Source organism: Megalops cyprinoides, chromosome 17 (genome assembly GCF_013368585.1).
Source record: "Megalops cyprinoides isolate fMegCyp1 chromosome 17, fMegCyp1.pri, whole genome shotgun sequence".
Lineage (NCBI taxonomy): Eukaryota > Metazoa > Chordata > Actinopteri > Elopiformes > Megalopidae > Megalops > Megalops cyprinoides.
The window spans coordinates 9,954,097-9,980,645 of record NC_050599.1 but is presented as its reverse complement, the minus strand read 5'-3'; the positions used below and the strand labels follow the sequence as shown (position 1 = coordinate 9,980,645).

Genomic DNA, 26,549 nt, shown 5'->3' with positions numbered 1-26,549 from the left:
CAAGCATTTACTGTCCTCACTTGCACTTGTGACACACTATGGAAGCTAGTGGAAAATAGTGTCACATTATTTTTTTTGATTTTTTTGCTCATTTTTTGATTTTTTTGTATTTCATTCTGAGAGCTGGGGAATTCAGTCTGGGGGAATCTCTAGAGAAACACTTACACAAAAGTGCTGTGAAAGAGCATGAACGTCAATCAGCATGCAATTATCCCCATCAGCACTCACTAGGATACTCCTTAGACCCTTAAAAATTATTTTTCCTCTCTTTTCTAAAACCATTTAATTTTTACATAGTAAACTGAACAAGAAATTGACAATGGAACTGAATACAGTACATATGATGCTCTAAGCAGAGAGCTGTCATTGCAGAGAATTGGGCATTTTTAAAGCCATTTTATATATCTTCATTCATTTTTTTAAAATAGTTCACATTTTTGCCCCACATTTAGTTAACAGTACTTTTACAACCTTCATGAGAAAGAGTTGCACATCTTGTTAGGGTCACATGCTGTTCTGTGAAAGATCAACAAAGCTGAGCTCATTATTGAGAATATTAATAAGCTCCCAAATAAATGTAAGCTGACCTCCTTATTTCAATTGTACAAAATAAAGGACAATTGTTGGTTGAGCCTTTCCTTGAAAAATAGGCTTGATTTTTTAACTGGTGATTAATTCAATTACAAGAGAAGACAAAAAACTGTGTTATCCCCAGAAATTCAATTTTGGCTTCCAAAGTGGAAGAGAACTTTGTTTTTATGCAGGTAAAATTCAATTCAAATTCAACACACTCTTAACTATTATAATTCACAGAACACTTCACAGATCACATTGCATAGAACCAATTTCTGAGATATCCCACAGGACATTACTTTTTATGAGATATTATGTAAACACGTTTCTTTTGTGGAGATGAAGAAAACCCTCAATCATTAGTGAAGAATAAGTAACATTTTTCCCATATTCCCCTTGTGGCAACCAAAAATGAAAATTTACGAGCACTATGTTGATAATACAAACAAACACACTTGAGAAATAAGTAGGTTACAACAGCTGAGTACCAATTCCAGTATTATCAGGTATCAACTAAAGCACTGGAAAGCATGCACCGGACACATTGTAAAACAAGGATTCATTTAACACTTAAGGTTCACCCTTTGTTTCTAGCTATTACCCCTTGCAACTATAGCTACATGGCCCAGCAGACATGAGTCTGTCGATTACATTATATTATGATGCAGTTTGATCTGGAACAATGTCAGATGTCAACCCCTTTTCAATCGTGCCTCTCTCTTAACCAACTACACGACAAATCAATTGAACCGTTTTCTACAACAGCTAACACAGAAAACACCGGCATCTGGTCAATTGCTGGTTAGCTGTGGAAAAGTGGAAAAAAATGGTCCAATTTGACAGATTTGAACATCCTCCTCAGCTGTTTTTTTACATTACATTTACATTCATTTATTTGGCAGACACTTTTATCCAAAGCGACTTACAAGTGTGGCAGAGTACATGGAGTCACAATAAAGTCTTACATGACCAAGTTTCAATAGTTTTGTCTGTAATGTCAAGAAATCTGTAATTATCTTTTCCAATGTTTTGCCATTTTCATTCACTTGTAGTTAGCTACATAGCTAGCAAGTAGGTATGCGCAGAAACCCCTAGTGTTAATAACATTTAAACACAGGTTCTCCCTCCACTCGTAAATGATGTCTCAGTCTGGCTGGATTTGTTCAATGTTTACTTTAAATATATTTTCAACTCATGGAAATGTGCATTATTTTCTTAACCTTGTGGCAGGCTAGTTCTTTCTTTGTTGTTTCCATAGCCAGCTTTTCGATGCCAAACAGAGTGTAACTACAGTCTTGTGCACTAGGTAGCCAAATATTCCTAGATTAACTGAAATTCAACCCAACCCCACCCACAGATGGCTGTAAGTGGAAACAGTACACTTGTGAGTGGATATGAGCCTATACTTATGGTAGGAAAATAACTAGAGTTAATGAAAGCTCAAGTTCCGGCTTCCCTTGACTTTTCCAAGAGCTTACGCTGAACTGGTCATTTCGGTACGTGACCTTGTGAAATCAATCAGATAGTGCCACATAATTATGATCTGATCTCTCAGTCCTTTCTTTGACCCTGCACATGTATGTGGATTAGCTGCAACCACTCTGTGCAGGACCTGAAGACCTCACTGTAATGACCCCCAGCTTTATAGAGGAAGAAATGTCAGACATGAGCAGAGGGTTATTTTCAGACCAGGGCAATTGAAGTGGGAAAGATTCCAGGTGCAAACAGACACATGATAGCCCTTTAAACATGGCACCTTGGGCCAGACGTGATCATAAGTAGGTCAAAAAGGCACACAAATGCCCCCTCAACATGCCCCACATCGACAACAAGATCCTTTCACTTTCCAGTGACATGCCAATCTAAATTTAGCTCTCATTCCCTTAGGAGTCCCTTAACACTATCACTCAACACGTTAGAAGAACACATCTGAACTACTGTTCATGGGAACACACAAGCTCTCCTCACACTCTGATGGTGTTACATTTGGCCATGGATGAAATATCTACTGGTTTATTGGCATCATTCATTGCAATCATATCAGAGTCATAAGTTTTACATTTTTCCAGCAAGCTATATATAGTCTACCAAGTGTTATGTTTAAATGTCCTACTAATTACTACTTGCTAATGTTACTAGAGCGATTTTACAAAGTTATCTCGGGTTAAGTTCAAACTGGTTCAGATTACTGGTCTCCAACTTCAGAAGCACAAATTAATTTAAAAAAAAAAATAAATGAATGAATTGTTCAAAAATACATATTTTAACACTCAAACATGTTGGCGTATCAACTACTTCAAAACACTTCTTTATAACCGATGTGATATCCGAAATGAAACAGAAGATTTTACAACAATTTGATTTGACCTGTACTCATTACCACCTTAACATCACCTCTGATCGATTTGCGTTCGAAGGACACGCGTAAAACCAGAACCTATTTCACAAAAGCGGAGCTTCTCTACGCCTGGTCTAAAGGCAAAGTAGACGACTCAAAAGCGGCCAATCAGCATTCTCTAAAAAGAATTCTCCAATAAAGTAAGCTGATCATACCCACTCCCATCTCATGCACCAAGCGCTTCGGCACCGAAAGCGTTAAAGCAAGCGAGAAAATTTGGATGGAAGGCACCTCCCTCTTGATGACAGAGTGCTAAGGCTGTGGTGAGCTTTAAATAGCAGGTGTTTAATATTGAGAGCATATCCAGTTGGTTTTAACGCAGTGAACAATCCACACAATGTCAGCCACCGGCACAGAGACGAGCGCTCAGCTCCCTCCTCCCGCCGGGAGGGTGTTTTTCCAGACGGCACCCGGTGGAGGCTGCGCCGGGACCGGACCAGTGCAGCGGGATGACCCGGTCCAGAAGAAACAGGGGAAAGTCACCGTGAAATACGACAGGAAGGAATTGAGAAAAAGGCTTATCTTGGAAGAGTGGATCATTGAGCAACTTAGTGAGCTGTATGATTGCGAGGTAAGACAGGTTGTGCTCACGCGTGTTCGTTTCAGCCAACTAGTTAGCTACATGTTACTACAACACATATGTGCGTTTAAGGCTGCATAGAATTCTAAGAATACACGAACGCATTGCTACCTCAAGCTCTAGCGAGTTCCTTTTATAATTATTCATTTGATCGGCTGTCCTATGACGTCCCATATGATTCCCCTGTACTACAAATTACAGATGTTCTGTGGAGACATGTACGCTGTTTAATGTGAATTGGGATTTTCTAAAAGCCTGCCTCGCGACACAGTAATTTTCCTCATGTAATGTAGTGTGTTATATTTGAAAAGGCTTGTTTAAGCTCTGACGGTGCTTTTGCGAAGCTGACGGTATTGCAAAGACTGCAGCCAGCGGGTGCAGGTAGTGTGCGCGTCTTTTGTCTTTTCCTCCAGCGTCAGCATTGCAGCACCATTTCAGTAGACACGAAACAAATTTTCCAGACGCTGGGATGAATGAAATTATGTGATAACCCCCATCCCGCTTTTTGTAATATGTCAGTTTTTTTTTTTTTTTTTTTTTTTACAACGCTTTGAATTAACATTTTGTCAAGCATACAGACCCTGACAGAATGTGCCAGATATTGCATTTTATTATCAATAGCAAGGACAGATTGTTTGATCGAGTGTATGAAACATTAGGCATTGACGTTTTGTTCTATACAATCCAACACTGATTCGTCTTTAGGAGAGGAGGTTGCACATCCAAGACTGGCTCGGCGGTTTGTGAAAGCAGTGATCTTGAACCTTGGGTTGGAATCCATGGGTACCTTTGGTCTTTGAGATTTTATTTGTACCATTTTGCAACCGTGTAGGATTATATTCACATGGAGCCATCTATAGTTTTGCTTCAGAGCTTGTTTTTCAGGGTTAAACAACAAAATTTAGACAAGATTTAAACAAGAAATTAAAACAAGATCCTTCTTTTGACATTCTGCTTCAAATTCTTCTCCCTTTGCTAAATTGAGGTGATGTCACCTGATCCATTTTTGCATGTATGCAGTATTCTTTTATCTCTTTATGGAAAAAAATGGTCAGTATTAAACCTGTAAAATCAAAACTGTAGCAAAGGGCTCTTGAAACGAACAAAAAGGCATGGTCTCGTGGGAATGTGGATACATCTTAGGAAAACTAGCCTTTATGCTCTGAAAAGGTGAAATGCTGGTTGGTCAAAGGAATATGTTTGTATTGCTTACGTTTTGAGGGCACCATTGTTTTCACTTCTGTGTCAAATTCTGTAGGATTGAGAGAGAAGCAGATGGGGGAGGGAGGTGTTGGACTAGGTCAGACTGATATGCAAATTAGCGACTCTCCCCAGCCAATCGTGAGGCTGGTCTTTGACCTCCTTCCAGTTGGTGATAATTTTTGCAGACACACCAACCCCAGCTGTCTAAGGCGTACACATTCAAAGTATTGGAGGCAGCAGTGCCTGGAGACTGCCATTGAGATCGACTTCATTCAGTGTCTTGATGATTAAAATATAAGCCATATAATATGGTAACTGAACTCTGACTGTGTGTATGAAAAATGTACACTATAAAAATTTTAAAAACTGTCCTGAAACGTGCCTATCACTTAATCGCTTGTGATCTAAACATGAATACATCTCCTGTTAAAGTAGGGACTCAAAAGACAGTGATTTTCACATGTGTGTTTCAGAGTCCTTACTATTCAAGTAAATCTGAAAAGGGCCTGGGATCACATGGTTGATCTTGTCACCCTAGAAATGACGGAGTTCAGACTCTGGTGGAGATTGGGACACCTGCCACTCCATGTCAAGTGACACAAACCCTGTTATCATTAGAGATGCTGAACCCTTTAATGTTATACTGTCACGTAAGGAGGCACCCTGTTGACATGCAATGGTGAAAAGAATCAGAAGAGTATTCATGGGATAACACTTTTCAGGAGTCCTCTCAAAAAATGGTTAAAGGGATGGAACTCAGTGTGAATTGAAAAGAGTAAACGATAGAGTGAAGGGGACCGCTTGCAGGTGCCCTCCTCAAATTGATATGAACTTATCCTTTCATTTTAATTGTCAGACTGAGGCTAAGCTGGGTATTGTGAAAGGTTTATTCAGAATCTTATCTTCAGGTGGATTCACTCAAAGCATTATGAAGCCAAAGCAATTTCAGTAAACGTTTAGGAAATGAAATTGACAAGTGTTCCATTAACAAGATTGTGTCACCTGTTATCAACCCTTCAGCTATTTTAAAAAGGTCAGATTTGGACAACTCCACATTTACAAGCCAGCAAATACCTTGACGTTCCTTTTTACTGGTTACAAACACAAAGTACCTGCTTGGTCCCATGGGCTTCTACATTCTTCGGATGAATGGACAACTTTACATATGTATATAGGTACAATACCTAATCTACCTTATGTTGTAAAATTACAAATATCATTTGCCTTGTCAAATGAACATCTGTTTCAGAACTATAGGGTAATTACAAAGCTCATTTGCTTTCAATTTACATGTTTTGCATTAAAATGGTAGAGGTGTAGGTTTTGTTTCTCTAAACATTTTATTAAATGACTAACAAACTGGTTTTGCTACTTTTCAGAGCTAGAACCAGATCGCAGACAGGTGTTAATTGCATTTGTCTTTCACTCTGTAGTTCTTTGTTTGGTCACAAGAATTTACAGCAGGAAGTCTCACAGCAGGTTACCAGACCCCCCCCCCCCCCCCCCCCCCCCATCGACATCAAAGCACATGGTTCCCATTAACACTTTGCTGTCTTGCCTCAGTGTTGAAGCATGTGAGAAACCGTGGGGCAAGAGCAAACCCGTCACTCGCGGCACAGCAGCGCTGCAATCGCAGAAACGCCAGTGACTGACACTTCCATTTAGCCTGCGCATGTCTATGATTCTTGACTCCTGAGCATGCTTTGGGGGAAGTATATGTTGTTGTCAGAGAAATGGCAGGACCATCAGACTGCTCACAGCATGGTGAGCGACCGTGCTGTTGTTTGAATGAAGGGGTGAATAAAAGGAGGGGTGATCCGTGATGTTTGACCCAACCGCACGCAGACAGCCCTACGGGGGGATCCTCCATTTGCCTGGGCTCTCTTTTGTGGAGATGGCGGTGACCTTGATAGCCGTTTAGTTTGACAAAAAAGCCACTCTGGTACAGTAACTTGTGTTGCACAGGCCTGGAGAAATGAATACCCTGGGTGCCAAGTGCCCCCCAGAGCTGCTTTCTGCGGTCATGCAGGGCGGAGTGGGGAGGCGGTGCTGAATCAGCGGGTCTTGCATTGAGGTCAGCTCTGATATCTGTTTCATATGCATGTCTGATCCCAATACCAAGAGAACGGGTCTAATACTGGCTTTGCCCCTATGAATTTTTTTTTTTTTTTATCTGATTCTCTAACCGTCCTTTTCTTTCCTGAGGGGGGAACAGTACAGTGACCACTTAATTTGTATTGATAGATGCATATTGGTTTTGAATTTCAATCCTGGAAATGAGGTTGTGTCAAAGATGACACCAGATCGAATACAGAGTAGTTAAGACCCAGCACATTTTGGACTGCTGTACGAGTCTGTTTTTTTTTTCCATATTGAACTTTTTGCCAGCTGTAGTTCTGGGATGGTGGCTCCTGAATCTCTGAAGAACCATGTGAGCCACAAGTTAGGCCCTTTCAAATGAAAAGAGAACAAAGGTTGGAGAGTATTGATGCAGAAATAACATACAGATACTCATCGGTATGGGGTTACAACTTCAGTATTGCACACACACATAAGCTGCAGCTAAAAGTACAGCTGAATGGTGATCAATTTTGGATCTTGTTCAAGATAAGAATAGTTATGGATGGACATAATGGAGTTAGTCTCTGAAACAGGAGAGAAAAGACCCCCCACTCCCCCTCCCTGGGTCCCCCTGTGGTAGGACAACAGTGTCAGACAGTGATGGATTTCTCATTATATCCCCATCTCCTTTGAGGCCATGGCCCATCTTCATGGGACCTAGGCGGTATTAATGAGGTGCGAGAGTGCAAAATGGTTAGGGCTCAGAAATTTCTGCAAGGATGAGGATTTTTCAGGAGAAATCCCCCGCTGGAGGCTTTAATATACTCATGTAAGGTGAATGTAATTGAGGGGGTCAGCTTTGAAATTCGGAGCAGGGCAGGCAGAAGAATGTGAAGGCTGTGAAGTGATTTACGAAGGGCTCCAAATGTTTGCATTGTCCCCTCCCAAAGGAGGAATGACATGTGAAGTTTACACTGGATTTACCTATTGAGTTCTCAGTGTAATTTCAAAAAAAGGATTTGATTTGTTTGTCTGCACTTGCAGTAAACGTAACAGGTCTTTTCCTGTTTATAAAAGATGTTCTTGGGTTCATCTTTTTTCTGGGGAGAAGCTGCATGTTATCTGAAAGAATGGCATGAAGTATACATTTAGAAAAAAATTTGTTCCAGTTTGCTTGGCAGTAGCCATGATGGATTTTCTACTTCAGTGAAGCTGATTCATATTTCGTCCGAAGTGATTGGAATGAGGCTATTGGGCAGCATTGTCACTTGGGGTGGAACCATTCCAGGGTATTAATGGGCAACCAAATTTCAGTGATCAAGAGGTTTTTGCAAACATTTCATGTTGCCCGGTTGCCCAACTTCGCAACCAAAAAATTTTCCTCCAAGAAAAATGGCTTCCCCTCATTTCCTTGCAATGGTGACTTGTCTTTGCAATATTCTCTCACCACTGCACAACACCCAGCAATAGAATATAGTCTCTTCCTGTCCTCCTTAAAACCCAACAATGTGCATTTTCTTTAGTGTTATATTATTTAGTGTTTTCCCACTTATCTAGGCTAATAACCAAGACATAGCCAAAATATGTTATAGGCAATTGCTGCCTTTGTGACCTTGATATGTATTGATTTGAAGAGATTTGAACTTGAGGAACGAAATCAAACCAAATCACTTTTCTTCCCCTGAAAGAGTCTCTAGACAATTTGATATTTTATAGCTTATAAAGTGTGCCCCAAGAGGACAACCCAAAGTTTGGATACACTTGTATTGTAATAAAAAAAAATACAGCTGAAACAAAAACCGATGACTAGTTGCCCAGCGTAAGCATCAAGCCCTGCTTTCCCCAAACACTGTGTAGAAAACGTTAGGTATCAAAGAAATGGCTTTTAGATGGAGATGACCTCATCCATGGTAGTCTTCAGTTATGCTCCACATCGTGGACTCTCTTCATGAGAATCGTTCCCTGTTGGGAACTGTGTCACTATAAGGCCATGCCACGCTGCAGAGACAATTAAATAGAGCATGGAGAATCGAATGTGGCAACCTTCATGCTTCTCCCTTAGGCCTCCAATGCCCTAAACTCCATTGTTGCTGTGCGTCTGCAGAATCCCCACGCAGTGATTATTTCCACACTGGTTTCTGTGTCAGAGCCTGTTTATGGAGCAGGGGGGTCTGTCTGTTTGAGGTCAGTGTACCATACTTTCTGTGACAGTGGGGCAGCGAGATGAGCTTTAGTAATGTCTCTGTCCCATGCCCTGTGCCTTGCACCCTGTGGCAGTTAGGGCACTGCACACGGAGATCTATGGAGTGGAAAAGACAGAGCAGCTGTGAATCCTTTGAGTTCCCCCGTCTTTGTCACGCTGCCTCCTCCCCTCTCCGTCCCTGTCTCTCTTTCCCTCTCTCCATCCCTGTCTGCCTCCTGCGGAATCTGACTCGCACGGTGGCAGCTTCTCTTTCCCGCGGGATGAGATTGATCGCGCAGGCTTTGTTGTTGTGTGCTGTTGCACCTCTGCACTCGAGGCGGCTGAAATCCCAGGTGATGCAGGCTCCTCCAGGGCCACGCGGTGCTTATTATCTCAGCCTCTGTACCGCTGAACCCTGCCTGCACTCCGCGCGGCTCTCAAACAAATGCTGCACACAGGGATGCAAATCGAAAAGGTGCACTTGCAGTCTGACCTCCGTGTGGAGGGCATGGAGTGTACTGGTCCGACTGTAGCTATTATATTACCATCCAGAATGCTAAAGTAATGTAGTCATGTCCAGGACCATACAGTTACAGGACTTCCAGCCTTAACAGTCAGCTTTTTTCTCAATTTAACAAAGTGTGTTCATTCCATTGTGGGAAAAGTGTTTTCTACTCCTTTGCTTCAGTTCACATGACTATCTTAGTTTGATTTTTCTCATGCCATTTTGCGAATTTATTTACCCTGGGGCAACCCACAGAACCTTCCTGAAACAACTCAGGCTGTACCATGCTGCGATGAATTTGCAACTAAAATAGCGGCTGTCGAATGAATTGTCACAGGTAAACTTCTAGCTGGGCAGCCCTCTAATTGTTTTGCTAATTAATGTGGGGGAGGAACTTTTGTCACTACCAATTAAATGTAATTGGAAGTGGAGGTGGTACAGAACAAATTAGCTGGTGTGTGTTGTCTGTAAAACAGATTCAGTACAAGCATGCTTGGCACAGCTTGCTTGGTAGGGGATTGAGAAGAGTAGTCAGGGGCCATTAAGTACATATTGAAATGCAGGTTTCTGTTCTGTAGTGGCGCACCCTAGTGGTGGTCTTGATCTGAGAAATACTGGTCTGTTGAGAGATGCAGCTGCAGCTTCAGCTATTCGGTGTATGCAGGTCAGACAGACCTCCTATTCCTTGCCCATCATTACATATATTTATTGAGCTCTTTTGTTTATTGCATTATGCATTGTTTTTCATACTCAATGTTTTTGTGTCTGGAACAAATCTCCCTTGTGGAGAAGCCTTTACTATCCCCAGCATAGTGCCATATCCATGGATCTGGGGACCTACCTGACTGGGCAGGTACGGTCTTGTATGGTCACGCCTGGTCCAGACACAGCTGGAGCCAGGGCGCCTGAGATTGTACAGATTGTCCTCTCAGCCTGGCCTGAGTTTGATATTGTATTTGCTGAGAATATACAATATCAGTTTCTACACAGTTTCCCTGATGTACCTGGGTGGCTTGTTCCATTCCCTGTGCCTGACAGTCTGTCGCAGCCTATCCACCCACCGTAAAGATTAGTGAATCCATTCAGAATTTTGCATGGTACAATGCCCTCAGATACAACCTGTGTTGTGACTGAAGAGCACAGTAATCACATGGAAAACAAAATGGCCTCTTTTGCCTTGCAAAGGAAGCCTGTCATCAAGTGCATTCCTACTCCTCTTCCCTGTCTTCCCAGCACCTTTTTAGAGGTGTGTGGACTCTGCTTAACATGCCCTTTTTTCAGGGTGATTAGTAAAATTCACGTTTGACATTTTATTCATTTAGGAAACTGGGTATTTATTGAAGAACTCCAAGATGGCTACTATGCTCATGGGTACACAGTAGTGGCCCACTATTGTGATTATGTCCTGTCCTGCACGGCAGTGTTGCAATAGTGATGCAACTTTGGACAGGTTTTAAATTGACATAGGTAATGTTTGCACATGGATGTGCAATATCCCAGTGCTATAATACTGCTGCAGAAATCCAAAGCACCCAGCTGGATAAGGCATAAATTTGAAATGTATCATCCTTTAATTCTGGTCATTATTTATCTTGTGCTTTACTGACAGTCCCTAGCTGTGCACGCTTAACAAAAAAGAAAACTTCATAGCATTTTACTGACATAGAGGTTCTCCTTCCCAACAGAAAGTCATGTGCTGGAGTGTGAGAGAGACAGCCAGATGATTTGTGAAAATGCACACCTTTGGTAGTGAGGTGCCAGTTGTCAGAAAATCAAAAATAAAAAGGTGGCTGTATTCTTACATTTTTTTATAAACCCAGATACTAGTTTCATCACTTGGTGTGTCCTTTGCAGGGAACCAGCATGACCTCAATGTATTATTGGGTAATTGTATAGATTCAACATTTGTTGATAGTATGTGTTGCTGATGTGTAATTAACAATTGATTGTCAGTGTGATCAAACTTCTGTTGATAATGTGTACATATGTCTGTGGAAAAAATGTTACAGTATAACATCAGACTGTCAGTAAATTATAATTAAAATCATTAACTGTTAGGATCTTAGCTAGAAGTCTACAAAAATCTGAAAAAATCAAGATGACAGTGTCCATTTGCAGCATACTGAAGAACGTTTTTTTTTTTTTAATGATTGGACACACGGCAGGACTTGAGGCTCAAAATTTGAGTGCCGAGGTGTCCAGGCGTAATGGAATTGGGAAGTGATGGAAGTGAATGATTTAATAAACAGCTCATGATTGTTTAAAGGGGCAGTTGGCGACGTTGCCGAGAAAGGCCTAATGTGTCCTGCACGACCCTGTCCGTTTAATAACGCATGATTAATTTGCGCTTTCCAGTGACAATGAGCGCTGTTAAATTGCGAACAGGTTCAAGTGATAAGTAATGCAGATTAGAAGGAGCTTAATTATGTCGACATCTCAGACAGATGGCAGATTTTTTTTGCCTGATTTAGAGCACTGAGTTTGTTGTTTGTCAACAACTTTTGTCTTCACTGGCGTGCCACTGTTTACACTGAATGTGTCAGGCAATCTGAGGAAAAGGTCATGGAACGTCTCCAGTTTTCCGTGGCTCTCCCACTCCTTCATTACCAGTGTTAGCGTTGGCTAACGTCATCCAATCAAGCGCTTTATAGATGGACAAATCTCTTGGGATGCACACACCTCTGTTTGTGTATTCTGTTAGGAGTAGTCATTTGGAATGCATGGTGAAAATTCTGCCCAGGATATTCTGTACAGATTTTTCTGGAGAAATTACTTGTGCTTTGCATGCATGTTTGTGCTGGTTTGATGTGCTAGCTTTGAACAATGATGATGACCTTTCTACCTGGATGAATTATCATAGCAAGTGAATGCAAAATGTCATTAAAGAAAAAACTTGAAAGGGCAAAGCTGCTATGGCAATGATGAATATTTCTGAACGATTTTTATGCTGTAGTAGTTAAAGAAGTTGGCCTGTAACTTGGAGCATGGGTTCCATTCTTAGGTGTACCTTTGCATGGTTTAGAAGCACCGGAACTGCTTCTGTAAATACCCAGTTGTGTAAATGGATAATCTGTAAATTCCGGAGTAACCCCTGAATAAGGGCAACTAAATAAAAAGACAGTGTGGTTTCACTGTCTTTGTCGCCATTTGAGATCTGTGGTGTTCCATGTCTCCATCCATTTCAGTAGAGCCGTTGGCGACAAAGCGCCTCCCCGCGTTAATCCTTTTCCGGTCTACGATCCGCCTAAATGTTAATCTTAAATTCCCTCTTCTCAGATTAAGGGAAAAACTTGATAGCATCTCAGTTTCTCAAATGCTGATGTACTGTATACAGCATTTCCTCTTTGCCTGTAGTCTTGAGTCCGCTCCATTTCAGTACGATACCTGTGCTGACTATAACATGAAATGCTGTAGCACATGACAAATTTAAATGGCACTGTAATGCATGCAATCATGTTAAATTAAAGGATAAAAATGCATCTTCAGTTCTTTAAATTTGCCAAAATCTGAGAGAGGCTTTCACTTGTTTGGTTGCTAATTGTTGCATAGTGCCTTCACAGTCATGCAAAGTATACACAGTTACTTGGGCAGTATTCAGAGAATGGACTTGGCTCAGCAGCCACAGATGTTGTGTTGTTGGAGTTGCACTTAGACAGGTTTTTTTATTTTCTTATTTTGTGGGGGGTGGGGGGGACAACAATTTTTTATTTTTACTCACCTCATCAAATGCAGAGCATTTTCCCCCACTTGCACATGTCAGAACAGTTCCTACAGACCGTAACTAATCATGGTGACCCAGTTTCTGTCCTTCTGCCTCCAGTTGTTAATGAGATGCTAGTCACATTGTGTTGAACGGTATATCTTGCTAGAATGCTGTAACCCACTCGGACACTCCTATAACCCTTTGCTCGAAGGGAGGGCGACCTGCATCTGTCACAATGGTAGTGTTCAACGGTTGACATGCCAGCTGTCGTTGGGGCAAAATGGGACCACGTATGAAATTCTGCATGATTTATTTGCTTATCCAGAGTGACTTGCAGAGCTTACATTATTATCCATTAGTATGACTGGATACATACTGAGGCAATTCAGGTTGAGTACCTTGCACAAGGGAATGACAGCAGTGTCCCCACCAGAGAAACTGAGCCTGCAGTCCTCTGGTTACCATTTCCATAACCACCACACCACTCTGAAGCCACTCTGCATCGTATATGCCACTTGCCCCATTCAGGAGGATTTTATGAAAAAAAAAAAAAAAATCAAAATTAACTGAGAGCTCGTGTATTTAAAGGGAAGCGAGGAAGGTAATTGCTTGCAAGGAGCTATGGACTCAGGCAGCTCTAATCGGAATCACTGGCTAACTCCTCCGTGAACTCGGACAAAACTTGAAAGCAGAAAGAGGTTTCAGTTGTTGAGGATTTGCATAATGAGGAGGCAAGGACAGGAAAGAGTCAGCACTGATGCCTTAAATATGCAGAGCTTTTGCTTTTGAATGAAGAGTCCCAGCTAGAGTTTGATAATGAGGCTCAAGTCATACAGATGTGTAGGGAATGTAACTGCTCCCAGCCCCTTTTGCTTGTACTTTAAAATGACCTCTTTTTCAGTTGGGTTACATGTCCTGGGTGTGTCTTTGGCTGTATGGTTGTGGTCAAATGTTTTTGACGAGCCTGGGTTTGGTTATGCCCCCATGGTTTGACCTTGTTTAAAATTTGGTCATATCTGTAATCCTTATGAAATATTTTGCAATATGGCCTACATCTTATGCAACATCTCTAGCTTGGCTCAGAAGCCCAGGACAGTGATTCAGCACTGCCATCAGTCTGATAGGGTTCTTAAGAAAAGGCCTTCTGTAGGGCTCTTCATTTGCTTTGGTGAGTTTGTGGTGGGTCACACTTTTGGCAGGTCAAAAGGATAAATGCTTGACCTTCAAGTTTTTCATGCACCAGTTCAGGTTTTGCCCTCTTAACATGTTTATAAAACTCCTTTGTGGACAGGCCTAAAAAGGATTCTGTTGCTGTGGTAGGATGTTAGCACGGTCCTCAGACAGTACCTATTTTTGCAAACTGTAACAAACTGGTACTTTCAGAGTGTTGAGAAATCCCTGTTTGACGTCAGCCTTCTCTGCTTCAGAGGAGAAAGGAATTAGTGTATTAATGAATGCAGAGCAAAAGCTCACAATTAACATGAATCCTCACTTGATACGAATGTGTCCTCTTTTTACTGGCTGCCTATTCTATTGAACATTGTAGTCATACGAAAGGAATTATAGTTAAACACTCATTTACTAGTCTTTATACTCTCAACTTTCGCCTTTTTTGAAAGCACAAAAATATGAGTGTCCAGTTTTCCCTTTGTTTTGATGAAATGACATGTTTTCCAATGTAGCTGTGATAGAAATTCAGATCAGTATTGGTAAGACCATGAGAAAATCATCTTTTTTTGATACTGTATGAAAGGTGGAAACTGGGACTTGTAAAATATAAAAGAAAATAAAGTATCATTAAATTGGTCGGTGAGTATAGGCACATGTTTACTGATTCCAAGCGTGAAAATACTTGTGATGGCAGAGAACCCCAGAATGGATGGAGCTGTCTTCTCCATCAATCAATCAAATTTTGTTATTGTGCATGTTTACAAATGAGATTGTCCCAAAGGACTATATGTGCAGGATAGAGGATTTTCCAGAGGGATTAAAAGGAGACCAAAACCTGGGGCAGTTGGGGGGAAAATGGAAAATTATCCTCTGACCCTGGGAAAAGGTGATTGACAGACTCCTGGAAAATAGTGGAAATGTTAACATTGGGATAATGCATAGAAGGCATCAGTTCATTACAACAGTTGCATGCCATCTGAAGTGATCTGAAGCTTCGGGAGGTCCTCAGGAGTGGAAAGGGGAGAGGAGAGAAGCCGTTATTAGGGAGGAGTACATGGAGGGAGAGAGGACTGACTAGATGAGAGACTAGGGAAGAGTAGGCTTTGTGTAGTAAGGAAATGATCTAATAAGGCTGTGGCAGCATAACTAAGGGATGGGAGGCAGAGGTCTGGCACCGCCACATCACGGCTGGAACTGCTAAATATGGAGCCGCCGTGCCGTGACATAGCAACGGAACTGACAACTCAGTCTGTTAGAGACTGAGGCTTTTGTTAGTCGTCCCATCCCTCAGCTAAAGGGTTTGTCAAAATGGTATGTTTTTAGCCTAGACTTGAAGACTGTGTGTCTGAATTCCAAACACGAGTTGATAAGATCGTGGTAGAAGAAGACTCAACCACCTATAGCACTTTTTGCTACTCTTGGAATACCGAGATGGCCAGTACCTTATGAATGCAGTGTTTGTGGGGGAGCGGGTTATATGGAAAAATGAGATGTGAGAAACAGAGGGACAAGCCCAATAAAGCCCTTAAAAATAAGTCCTGTATGCGTTGTATTATCAGTGACACTGACTTGAACCAGTCTGGGTTTTCTTGTGGATTTTTTTGTGTGTGTTTTTTGTTCATACAAGTCAGTGATTGACAGCATAGTTGCCCCTTTCAACTGTGGGGGTCTTGAAGCCTCAGTGTCCCAGCACAAGAGAATACCCATCACTTGGATAAAGAAGTTCTGAGTAGTGCTATATGGCAGACTTGTTTTCTCACGAATTACAGTAACATATGTGCTTAAACTAATCCCTCCAAATCTATCCCTGTTACTGCTGTTCCCATACAGTTTTTTTCCCATTTTAATTTGTCTACCTTTTCATTCCAAGTGTCTTCTCTCCCCCATTAACAGCTGGGTGACTCAGAATTTAAAGCTGCCCGGCCATCTGGTCTATTTAAGTTACCAACTGGTGGAGTATAAGCTAAAGGCTTTCAAAGAACGTCACCGGCTTTAGTGCTTTCCTGCCACAGTATTGCAATGCATCATCCTCTGCCTCAGACACTGAGATTGGCGTTATGATCCAGCAACAAAGAATTATTATAGGCTTTTATTATAGGCTTTCTGTGGAATATTAGGGCTGACATTCTGTGTTGGGTGTGTAAATAAGCCACATGTTGGATGTCCAGATGGTTGCCATTTCTTCCACATGTCTCCGGTGATAACAGTTGACATGTGCCTGTGACCTCTGTCCATGGCTATATTGTTGAAGGAAAATTTATCAGCAGGAAATGGGATAATTTTGCTATTGTTTGTTTACCCAGATCAGTGATTCCGACCTACAGAGAGCTTGACGTCTGCACCAGAATTTGCATGCTGCGTGACCTTGACAATGACATCAGAAGTCATGTATCATGTTAGACACGAGCAAGTGAACTTTGAGGGCATTGTAAGGGATTAACACTGTCAATCTCCACCCCTAACCTACTGCTGAAATCTTTCAGCAGCACATTGAGCATTGTTCTTTTTTTAAATACTCTTGATTTTTTTCCCCACGTTTTTGGAATTGTCATTGCTATGTTAAACTTATGTGTCTTAAAAATATTCTGTGCACATGCAGGAGTTTTCCCATAGGTTTTAAGTGAGAGCATCACATTCTATACCCCGTTTAGGAAAGCACCCACAATACGGATCTCTTAAAACATTTTTGTGTTTATTTAAAAGGTGTAACACATCTACTGTCTGGTTAAAAGGGATAGGCTGGCTACTTTCAGTGGAAACTGAAAGTGGGCGGCAGTGTAGTGAGGTGGTAAGTGTGTGATTTGGAGTGCTTGAGGTAACTTGGTTTTGATGCAATGTTGAACATTCTGGTACATTGTAAGAATTCCTGGTCTAATGGAAAAGTAATAAATTCAGGTACAAAACCTTTTCTCTTGATCTGTTCATGTCCAAGACAGCTAGATATGAAGGATGCCAGTGAAATGATATGAGAGGAATGATAAACTATGGCTATGATCACTGTTGTAAGCCACATCTGCAGTCCAAAAGTGTGTGTGTGCTCTCATGAATAGCCTGGAGCAGATTTTTTTTTTTTTTTTTAACAGCAAAACCACAACCTTGGCATTTTATAGAAACATGATCTGCACGTGCGTGGCTGAGGAATTTTATCAGCTTCAAGGAGCATGATCACTGTTTCCCAATTACTGCTGGGTGTTGATATATTGATCTCAGAGAACTGATGGCACTGGGAACTGGTCTGACATGCATGATTTGTTTTGCTAGTCTTTTTTTGCAGGGTGGTTCCTGCTTTTTTTGCTCTTGCCGATATTCTTTAAGTAATTTACCCCTTGTTATGACTTATGTAATTTAGCACATTCTCAAAACAAACAGGTTTAACTACATATTGTTTCTAAGAATTCTAAGGCCCTCAATACTCTTTGCCAACAGTGTAAAGTCTATAGTTAAGTCATGCACCTTTTCTGTTCCAGCCTGTTCAGAGTAGCAAAGATGGGCATCAGTGTCTTTGAATGTCCTTGAACATGTGGCAGTGGATGTTTATATTGAAAATGTTAATGGAGGATGTTTCTGGTAATGCATGACGGACGGTGATTGGAACAGTCTGTCTTAGGAATGGACCTTCTGTTCAGTTTCTCCTTCTGAATAAGCTGTCATCCAGGCCCTGTTTACACACTCAGCTAATGGAGCAATAATTTCCCCTTGTGACTGCGTTCTAATTTTAGCATCTTAACACAGCAAGCCCAAATTCAAGACACTGGTATGGTTCAAAAGCTTTGTTTGGCTCAGTGTCATTGCAAGCTAGCTGGGTAAGATGGATGTCTGTTTAAGCTGGTAGGGGTCCAGTTTTTTCCTCTGGAGAATTTACACCTAAGCTATGCCTGAAGGGGTCCAACACTTGAAACGGCCTTGTTCCATAAGGTGGTGGAAAATAAAATTTCTGCCAAGTGTCAGCAGAGAGGTTTGCGTTTCACATCCTCCAGTCGTCCTCCAGAAAGTGGCCCAGAAATGGTCCTCTGCTCTTCTTGGATTTAATGGATTTGTTGATGAGATGCTTCTATTATGCTGTAAGTGATGGTACTACTGGGTATAACATCCGTTTCCCAGACCTCTGAACAGTCCCACAGCTCGTATGGCTTGCCTTTAGTTTTACTTTGTCCCAATCCAAGAATTCAAGGACAGAGCAGCCCTGTGAGACAGTTTCCTCAGAGCACAGACTGAGGTCTCTTTCTCTGGAGGGGTTTCAGCCAAAGGCTGTGTGTTGAAGAGAACACTGCAGCTCATCAGTAAAAAAAAAAATTGCAGGTTGGTGCTTAAACCTGTTCTCATGGTGCTGGACGTGTGACTGAAAGGAGAGAGCATGCCCCTGCGTCAGCTGTATTTCGGGGTAATTAGGGGGAGACCACTCTGTGAAGTGCTCGCCCCGTTTCCCGCGCTCAGAGCCGGCTTTCATGCCTCGCGTTTGAAGTGTGTGCTTACTGCATCCACCGCATTTCAATGAGCTCATTAGGAACGGTCCGGGGCAGCATGCAGTTTATTGGTACAGGGCGGGTCTATCTCACTGGAAATTGAATTGCTTTCGAATGGTATTAAGTTGCATCTGTGTGTGTGTTTTTTGTTGTCTCAGGAAAGGGTGTTTCCACTGTTTTTATTGTGCAGTAGGTTTCTAAAAGCAATGCATTTACGGTTTCCCCCCTGGCAGGATAGAATTTGCTTTCTGTTGCTTTAGAATGTTCATTTTCACAGATTGAATGTATTATATGCTATAGTTCATCCAAGTATTCAGTTTGAAACGATGTAATAACTGCATTCTTCTCATACATGTCTGTTAATGTGCTAGTCTGAGACTAACCTTTGATTCAGATAATATTAGCTAATTTTGCCATCCTTTCCCCCCTCTGTTATAATGACTACCTTTTGATTATAAATGCACAGACTTAAACCATTTTCTTGTGGAAAATGTCAGCAGAGTCTAGCAACGATGTGCTTTAGAAACTAAAAGCTCTCAGGGACTTGAAAATGGCATCGTTCCTTAATTAGGTTTTCAACCAGTTTCTCTAACGAATAATTATTACACCTCTGATCACTCTCCTACCTACGCTAAGGTTGAACATTCATATTCTATTCAGGATGAGGTGAATGGATTGCTTTTCAGTTACTGTTGCTGAATTCTTTAATTCAAAGAGTGCAAGTTATTTGAAACTTCACAATCAAACGTTGAATTTGACAAAATGTTGAAATGCTGAAAAACATGTTTGTTTCTGTTAGGAGGAGGAGATGCCGGAGGTGGAAATCGACATCGATGACCTGCTGGAGGTGAACAGTGAAGACGAGAGGGCAGTGAAACTGCAGGTGAGCTCAAGGTCATGTGACCTCATCCGTCAGGGTGGGTGTGGCAACTGCTTCCATTTAAGACAGCCTGAAAGCTTTGTGGTCTGTTCCATTTTGAGAACATCACAGCCGTCGTGACTGTTGCCCGTTGTACGCAGCTGTGGGTTTCTCATCTTTCAGTGGAAAATTAAAATTCAGTATTTAAATTCTGGTGTTGTTATGATCTGTCAGTATGTAATTGCATTGCGTGTGACAGCTCTTGCCATTGGAATGTGGTAAGTTCAGTGAACTGTCAAGTGAACTTCCAGTGTTCACTAAATCCATCTTGTTCGACTTGTTGACCTTGAATGCTTGTTTACTCTCAAGGCTATGACCCCTGAGGTGGCTTTACAGGTGGCTTTCTAATACAGACATTTCACTTTAAGGCTTTCTGGTTGTCTTTGTAATTTTATTTTTTTTTCATTTCACTTTATGCCAAGCCCTTTATTAAGAAAACTTAACTATATTCTTTTGTTTGCTTGCACTGGTTTATTCTGCATTGTCATTCCTTACCTTGTACCTCCTATAAATAGCTGAACAAATTTGTGTGTGTTTTTAGAAAGCTTGGAATTGAATTTGTAGACATAAAACATTAGTAACACATTTCTATTACACACAATTAACAATAAGAATTCTATACAAATTAAGTAAATATTGTTACAGTTCATGTTTGACCAAAATGTTAATGGTGTTTAAAATCAAGATCATTTCGCTTAACAATTAAAGCACTGGTTTTGACCCTCAAACTAAGAGTTGCACTGTATTGCTGAGCAAAACATTGCTTAACAATTCCCTCCTCTTTCCTCAGGAATCGCTGATAGACTGCTATAAACCTACAGAAGTGAGTATTTTAAATGTTCAGATGTCTGTCTCTGTTTTTCTGTGAATTTGTGTGTTTTCCAGTGTCACTGTCCTTCTAATACAAGTTCTGAACTTTTTGTTTTTCAAACTAAAGTACATCTATATAGATTAAGATGACAAATAAGTATTCATATTTATCATTTGAAGAAGAGAAAACTTGGCATGGCGTCTGTTGAAGCCCCATGCAATGGTCACTTAAGAGGTTATGATCAGTACACTTTGACCACTGCTGGTCACAACTGCCCAATTTTTTTTGAAATTTTGTAAACAGCTATAGACGCGTGCAATGGCTTGTTCTGAATTTTATTTGACAAGTGGATGATTTAATACTTAAATTGTTTCGTAAAGTACAATCTACTCATCATGCAAATGACACAAACTACTCCAAATGTGTGTTATTTAAAGAAATTTAGTCATGTCTCTCTGCACGTACCACAGCCTTAGAACCAGAGCCAATTTCATTTCAATACCAAGAGTTTGCAGTAACACTGCTGCTTCATGTAGCATTTCTGACAATAGCCAGTGGGGACTTTGCAATAGTCATGCCACTCCTAACCATCTATTCATCTATTGCTTTATTGTTCATCCAACAGTTATGCGTGGTGAGAGGTGGAGCATAAGGTGTGTTTTTGAGAATGCATAAAGTGTATCTTTCATTCAAAAGATCCTAAGCCTTCACCAAATAAATGTACCCCCCCACTTTGAATATAACATCTGCACGCCTGCTTCTTTTTTTTATGACTGTTGGCAAAATCTGCAGACCCGGAGCCCAGTGCCCTTCTAATTCTCTAATGTCACCACTAGAGGAGGCAGAGGTCTGTCCTGTCGTTCGAGTGAATCCATGTCGTTTTTAGGAAGGAACTGAGGAGTGGGGCAGAGCATGTTCTTACTCGGCACCAAGTGCTAGTTTGCGCTTCTCACCCATTACGTGCGACTCACAGGAAAAGACTGCCGAGCGCTCATCCGTTGCAAGTGCACAGGCTGCGTTTAAACAGCGCAACGTCTGTGCGTGAGAGAGGCTCGCCGGGTTCGGCCACTTTGGAGCTGAAGAGCTCTCAAAAAAAGCTGCAGGGATAAATGGCTGTGGCCCTGACTCAGGGGAAAAAAATCTGACAGCTCAACACTCTTTTGCAATTCAAAAATGGTGAACCGTGTGTCCGTGTGTGAATGTGTAATTTCTCAAGCACAGATGTGGAGAGGATCGATGTTGCCTAATTTGCAGTGATATATAGGGTGGACTCACTCGAATGGCTTCTAACAATGGGATGTGGGTCATCAGTTCTCCCTTCTCACAGTAATCTATCAACGGCACCCTGGTTAGATCTGTAGTTTGCAGGATCCCTGGTTCAGTACCCATGTGGCATGCAGTTCTTGGCAAGGCATTTAGCTCAAATTGCTTCAGTAAACAACTATCTGCATGACTGGATGGTATGCTAAAGTGGTGGTTTTTACAAGGCAGCTGTAGTGGTATTTATGAATTTATTCGTGATGAATGTTACAGTACATTCAGGCCACAACTGTAGCCAACAATGAAGAGAAACCTGAATCCAAGTTCAGCTGTAGGGCAATCTGATAAGTAAATTAAAAAAGACAAATATGATTCCAAAGAGTGAGTTAATTTCTACCTCGATCAATAGACATTCCCTTTGTTGTTAAGGAGTCATTTGTCTGTTTGCTCTCCGCTGGGAGGTGTGGAGTTCTGGCTCTCCTCCTACAGCTCAAAATTTTTCAGGTTTTATGAGTTGTTTTTCTGTTTGCACTGTTCAAGTGAAACCAGTGTTAAATTCCATTTTCTTTATTAAAAAAACTGCATATTTGCAGAAGAAGCTGACATTCTGTTTCTTGCCTGAATGAATACACAGGTGAGAATGCATACTGATTAATAGATGTTCAGTCATTGCTAAGATCAGTGACTAATATTCAGATACTGCTCTATGAGAGTAGAGTCTTACAGTCATTGGATAATGGCCTCAGTGGGGGTCATCATATGACTTCGTAGCAAAGTCTTTATTTGAAATGTCTGAGTGATTGAAATGATGTCAATCACAGTTCTGCAAGTTGTCTAAGTGTGTTCTGTTTACTTGTAATGCTCTACTATGTGAAATGCCAGGAGGTCACTTAAAATCACATTAGCATATGCCATTCATGACTTTATGTAATGCATTCTAATACTGTAGTGTACGATGGCTTGATGCAAGGTGTCTGTGGGCTACTCACGGCAACATGGGTTGTTTGTACACCTCTGCTCTATCTAACATTGTATTCATGAAACGTTTTTAAAGGGACCCTTTTAGTTGCTCTTTGAAAACTAAGGTAACGCATGGAGGTTATCATAGCTCTTGTGAAAAATACATTTAGCAGGGAAAGCTTTTAGTGGGCCCTCTCAGGCACCAGGTGTGGGGCACTTAAAAGGTACATTTTGAAAAGCTCAGTTCGTCCAGCCTAAAAATTTCCCTGCAATGTAATTACACTTGGGAAAAACCTGTATTTGCCTTTTTGTAGGAAAACTTCACTTGATCAGGACTGGCAGTAAAAGATCTGGCACAGAGGGTCTCTTTTTCTCAGTCCAGTATTATGCAGAAAAAACATTTCCCTTCTAAAGCTTATCGCTTCAGACCGAGTTTGATAGATGCACATGGTGTTGGCCTCTTACAGTGAGGTCAGTCAGGCCATTAAAGCAGTGGTGGACAGTGAGCTGCAAATAAGAGAAGGCAGTGAACTGTCCTTTAAACTGATAATGAGCCTGAGCCTGTATCTCACGAACAATTTTACTAATTTTAGTAAGGATCACCTGCCAGCAGCTGATATCTAATTACCTCAGTATGCATAATGTGGTATGATTACCTTTTGTGCTGTTCACTTTAAATAATCCTAACAATAGCAAAGAGATTGGGTTACTTTATATAATTCAATCTGGAACAAAGAAATCTGAGATCGCATCTTGACTCAGAACCATTTTTATATTTCAATTGATTTCATGTACTCAGTGCACTAAAGCAGAGCCACTACATTAGATGCAATTAAGTAAAAGGCTTGTGTACAAAACTAAATGGGTACCAAAACTAAGAGGGACGCTAATTGCTGCACCTTATCGAGCAACTAACCTGAAACTGGTTTAGGATGATGAATAAATGTAATTTCTCCAACTGCCCTTTTTGTAGCTCGCCGGTCACCACCACATCAAAGCCTGCAACAAAGCAGCCCTGTGCTGGAAATGCAGTCCAGCCCTTCCCTCATGGCTGAGTTGGCCTCAATAAAAGCGCAGCCAGCACAGTCGCTGGACTGGCACTGTGGGCCCTGAGCTTTGCTCCAGATGTTCAGTGACTGGGTCAGCGACCACAAAGCGTATCAGGCCGGGGGCTCCCCCCCTTTCTCGGGTCTCGGGGCCACCAGACAGACGGCTCTTTTCAGGAGCCGCCTTTCCCAGCAGGGTGACCTGAATGTAACTGTGTCACATCTGGGAAATGGATTGATACTAATGGTGCTCAAACAAAGGGGCCTGTCAGATTACAAAATGCTGATAAATCCCTCTGGGATCCCTCAGGACCAGGCAGTGGAACAATTATTTGGTTACACTTTATATTAGGTTGACCTTTCATCCATGCAGGCAGTTACCTATGGAATGAATATGTATTGTTCCCCAATATGCGGTTATGTATTTGTGGTTTGTATAATTGTAATTCCAAAATCCACACACCTCTATCCCATTTTAGTCACATTGATGCGTAACAACCACAGTCTTCTTGTTTCTAGATTGGTTCTCAAAGTAATTACATCATCGTTACACTGTTATAACACCGGTCAACTCTATGGACTGTTGTAAAATACTATGATGAAGGGCAATGAGAGGATACAGTGCCTTTCCTCCCACTTTCATCAGTGTCCCCCCATAACGCACAGTGCTGATCGAGCCACACGAAGTGTGTGGGAAGCCCCAGGGGACTGATGCCTGCCGCCATTTTGTGATTAAAACGCACGCCCATGAATCACAGCTGACCTTGTGTGCTTGCAATCTTAGCAGTGCTTTCCCAGCTCTGAATTGTTTCCATTTCAAGCTGTCATGGAAAGGCCGCATGCAGAAAGATGGGTGTCCACTTGAAACGGTCCACACGGGGCCCATGCTTGTTGGGAGCTGAATGTGCTGGAGGGTTATTGTGTGCATGCATGCTAGTAGAGGTATATACATGGCGGATTACACCCATGCCATTTGAGCATCAGTTGCAAGTCAGTGGCATGGCCTCCTTATCTTGGGAATGTCACCTATAGGGAAACCATGAAGTGGATCAAGAGCTCAGTCAGTTTAACTTTTCTGACACTGTGGTGATGAACTCCAACCAGCCAATGTTTCCATTCTTTTAACTACGCATGAAGGCACCTGTATGGCCTTGTCAACGTGTTAAGCCTCTACCCGCTCTGCATGCACAGATAGGACCCTAACACAGTGAGTTAAAAATACTCAACTGTCAGAAGCTCAACAGATGCAGGTTGTTCCACCTCCCTTCCAGTGAGTTGACCAGTGCCTTTTATGGAACTGAGCTGTGACTTTAGTTTCACTGAAAGGCAGTAAAGATGTACAGTATAGACCAGGAGACAAGTATTGTGGTGAAGTGTGATTTTGCATAGTTCCTCCTTGTTCAGAGCCAGATAGTAACATCCCTGGGGACAAATGCAAATAGCATTTATCGATATAAAGGAGTTTTACCTAATAAATTCGTAGCAGGAATTTGCCTTTCTACTACCGCTGGCAGTGCATGGATATTGCTCTGGGTATTCAATGTGGAGAAACTGCACGATAACATCAATGGAAACAGTTGTGGTTCTCATTTAAGCTCAACAAGCGAGTGTATCTCAAAAAGTGTATTTGCAGAGGGAACGCAGAATTGATAAGCAAAATACATGCCTTTGATTTGTAAGTGTGATGCAAATGTAGTCCCAGAAATGGCCCAGAAATGTTTACTTTGACAGCTTATCAGCCTGAATGCACAAGCGCACACACTCACCATCGCTCCGTACCACGTGCTTGTCAGTATTTCTGTGGTCACATGTAGTACGTCGTCAGTTTCCATTCTGTCTAATGCAGGGGTGTCCAAACCTCTCCTGGAGGGCCACTTGTCCTGCATGTTTTAGATCTCTCCCTGCTCCAACACAGCTGATTTAAATGATCAACTCGTTATGAACTCCTGAAGCTGCTGAATAACAAACTGATCATTTAAATCAGCTGTTTTGGAGCAGGGAGAGATCTAAAACATGCAGGACAAGTGGCCCTCCAGGAGAGGTTTGGACACCCCTGGTCTAACGGTATCTTGTCCACCTTTTGCGCTTCTCGTGGTACAGCTCACGGCAGCGCTCCTGCATTGTGGCTTGTGTCTTGCAGGACTTTGTCAAAGAGCTGCTGGGGCGGATAAGAGGGATGAGGAAACTCAGCGCACCGCAGAAGAAAGGTCTATAATGGCTGCCTGAGGCCAGCAGCCAGGAACTCCACATCACTCACTCTAGGTGGACTCCTGACACCGGCTCCTCAGATGTTGTTTTTTTTTTTGTTTTGTTTTGGTTTTTAATTTAGCTGTGATTGAGGAACTGTTTGTATTTATATGTAAAGAATATATATATGGACGATATATGGAGGACACCAGTTATTTTATTTTTTTTTTTAACTGTGGTGTTTTTCAAGTTTTGCAGGTTAGATTTGTGGGGTTTTTTGTTTTGTCTTTTTTTTTTTGCCAATATGTCGGTCCATCAAACTCCACTTATTTTTGTCACAATTCCCATTTTAGGTGAGTTAATCTGCTCTTTGTTAACAACGTGCGCTGAGGTCACATATGATGCAGCCAGGCTGCTCCAAGGTGAGCAAATTAAAGAGAAAAACTCACTCCTGGGCTGTGTTTGGTGGTCTGGCTAAGAATATGGTCTTCATGGCTTGTTACAGTACCATGTTATGTCACGGTCTTA

General features: G+C 41.7%; 1 protein-coding gene across 1 annotated transcript; it reads left to right on the top strand.

Annotated features, from left to right (window-relative positions):
- Positions 1 to 3,233: 3,233 nt before the first annotated feature.
- ppp1r14c (protein phosphatase 1, regulatory (inhibitor) subunit 14C) lies at positions 3,234 to 26,170 on the top strand. Its single transcript, XM_036549852.1, has 4 exons — positions 3,234 to 3,542; positions 19,638 to 19,721; positions 20,548 to 20,580; positions 25,975 to 26,170. Exons 1-4 carry the CDS (start codon positions 3,309 to 3,311, stop codon positions 26,047 to 26,049), a joined length of 426 nt encoding a protein of 141 aa, XP_036405745.1. The 5' UTR covers positions 3,234 to 3,308; the 3' UTR covers positions 26,050 to 26,170.
- The last annotated feature ends 379 nt before the right edge of the window (positions 26,171 to 26,549 follow it).

What these genes read in the sequence shown, in the direction of transcription:
- ppp1r14c (XM_036549852.1), top strand. Translation starts at nt 3,309, where the DNA reads ATGTCAGCCACCGGCACAGAGACGAGCGCTCAGCTCCCTCCTCCCGCC. An exon ending in GTGAGCTGTATGATTGCGAG is followed by an intron (nt 3,543 to 19,637) that starts GTAAGACAGGTT and finishes TGTTTCTGTTAG; the next exon opens with GAGGAGGAGATGCCGGAGGT. An exon ending in ACTGCTATAAACCTACAGAA is followed by an intron (nt 20,581 to 25,974) that starts GTGAGTATTTTA and finishes TGTGTCTTGCAG; the next exon opens with GACTTTGTCAAAGAGCTGCT.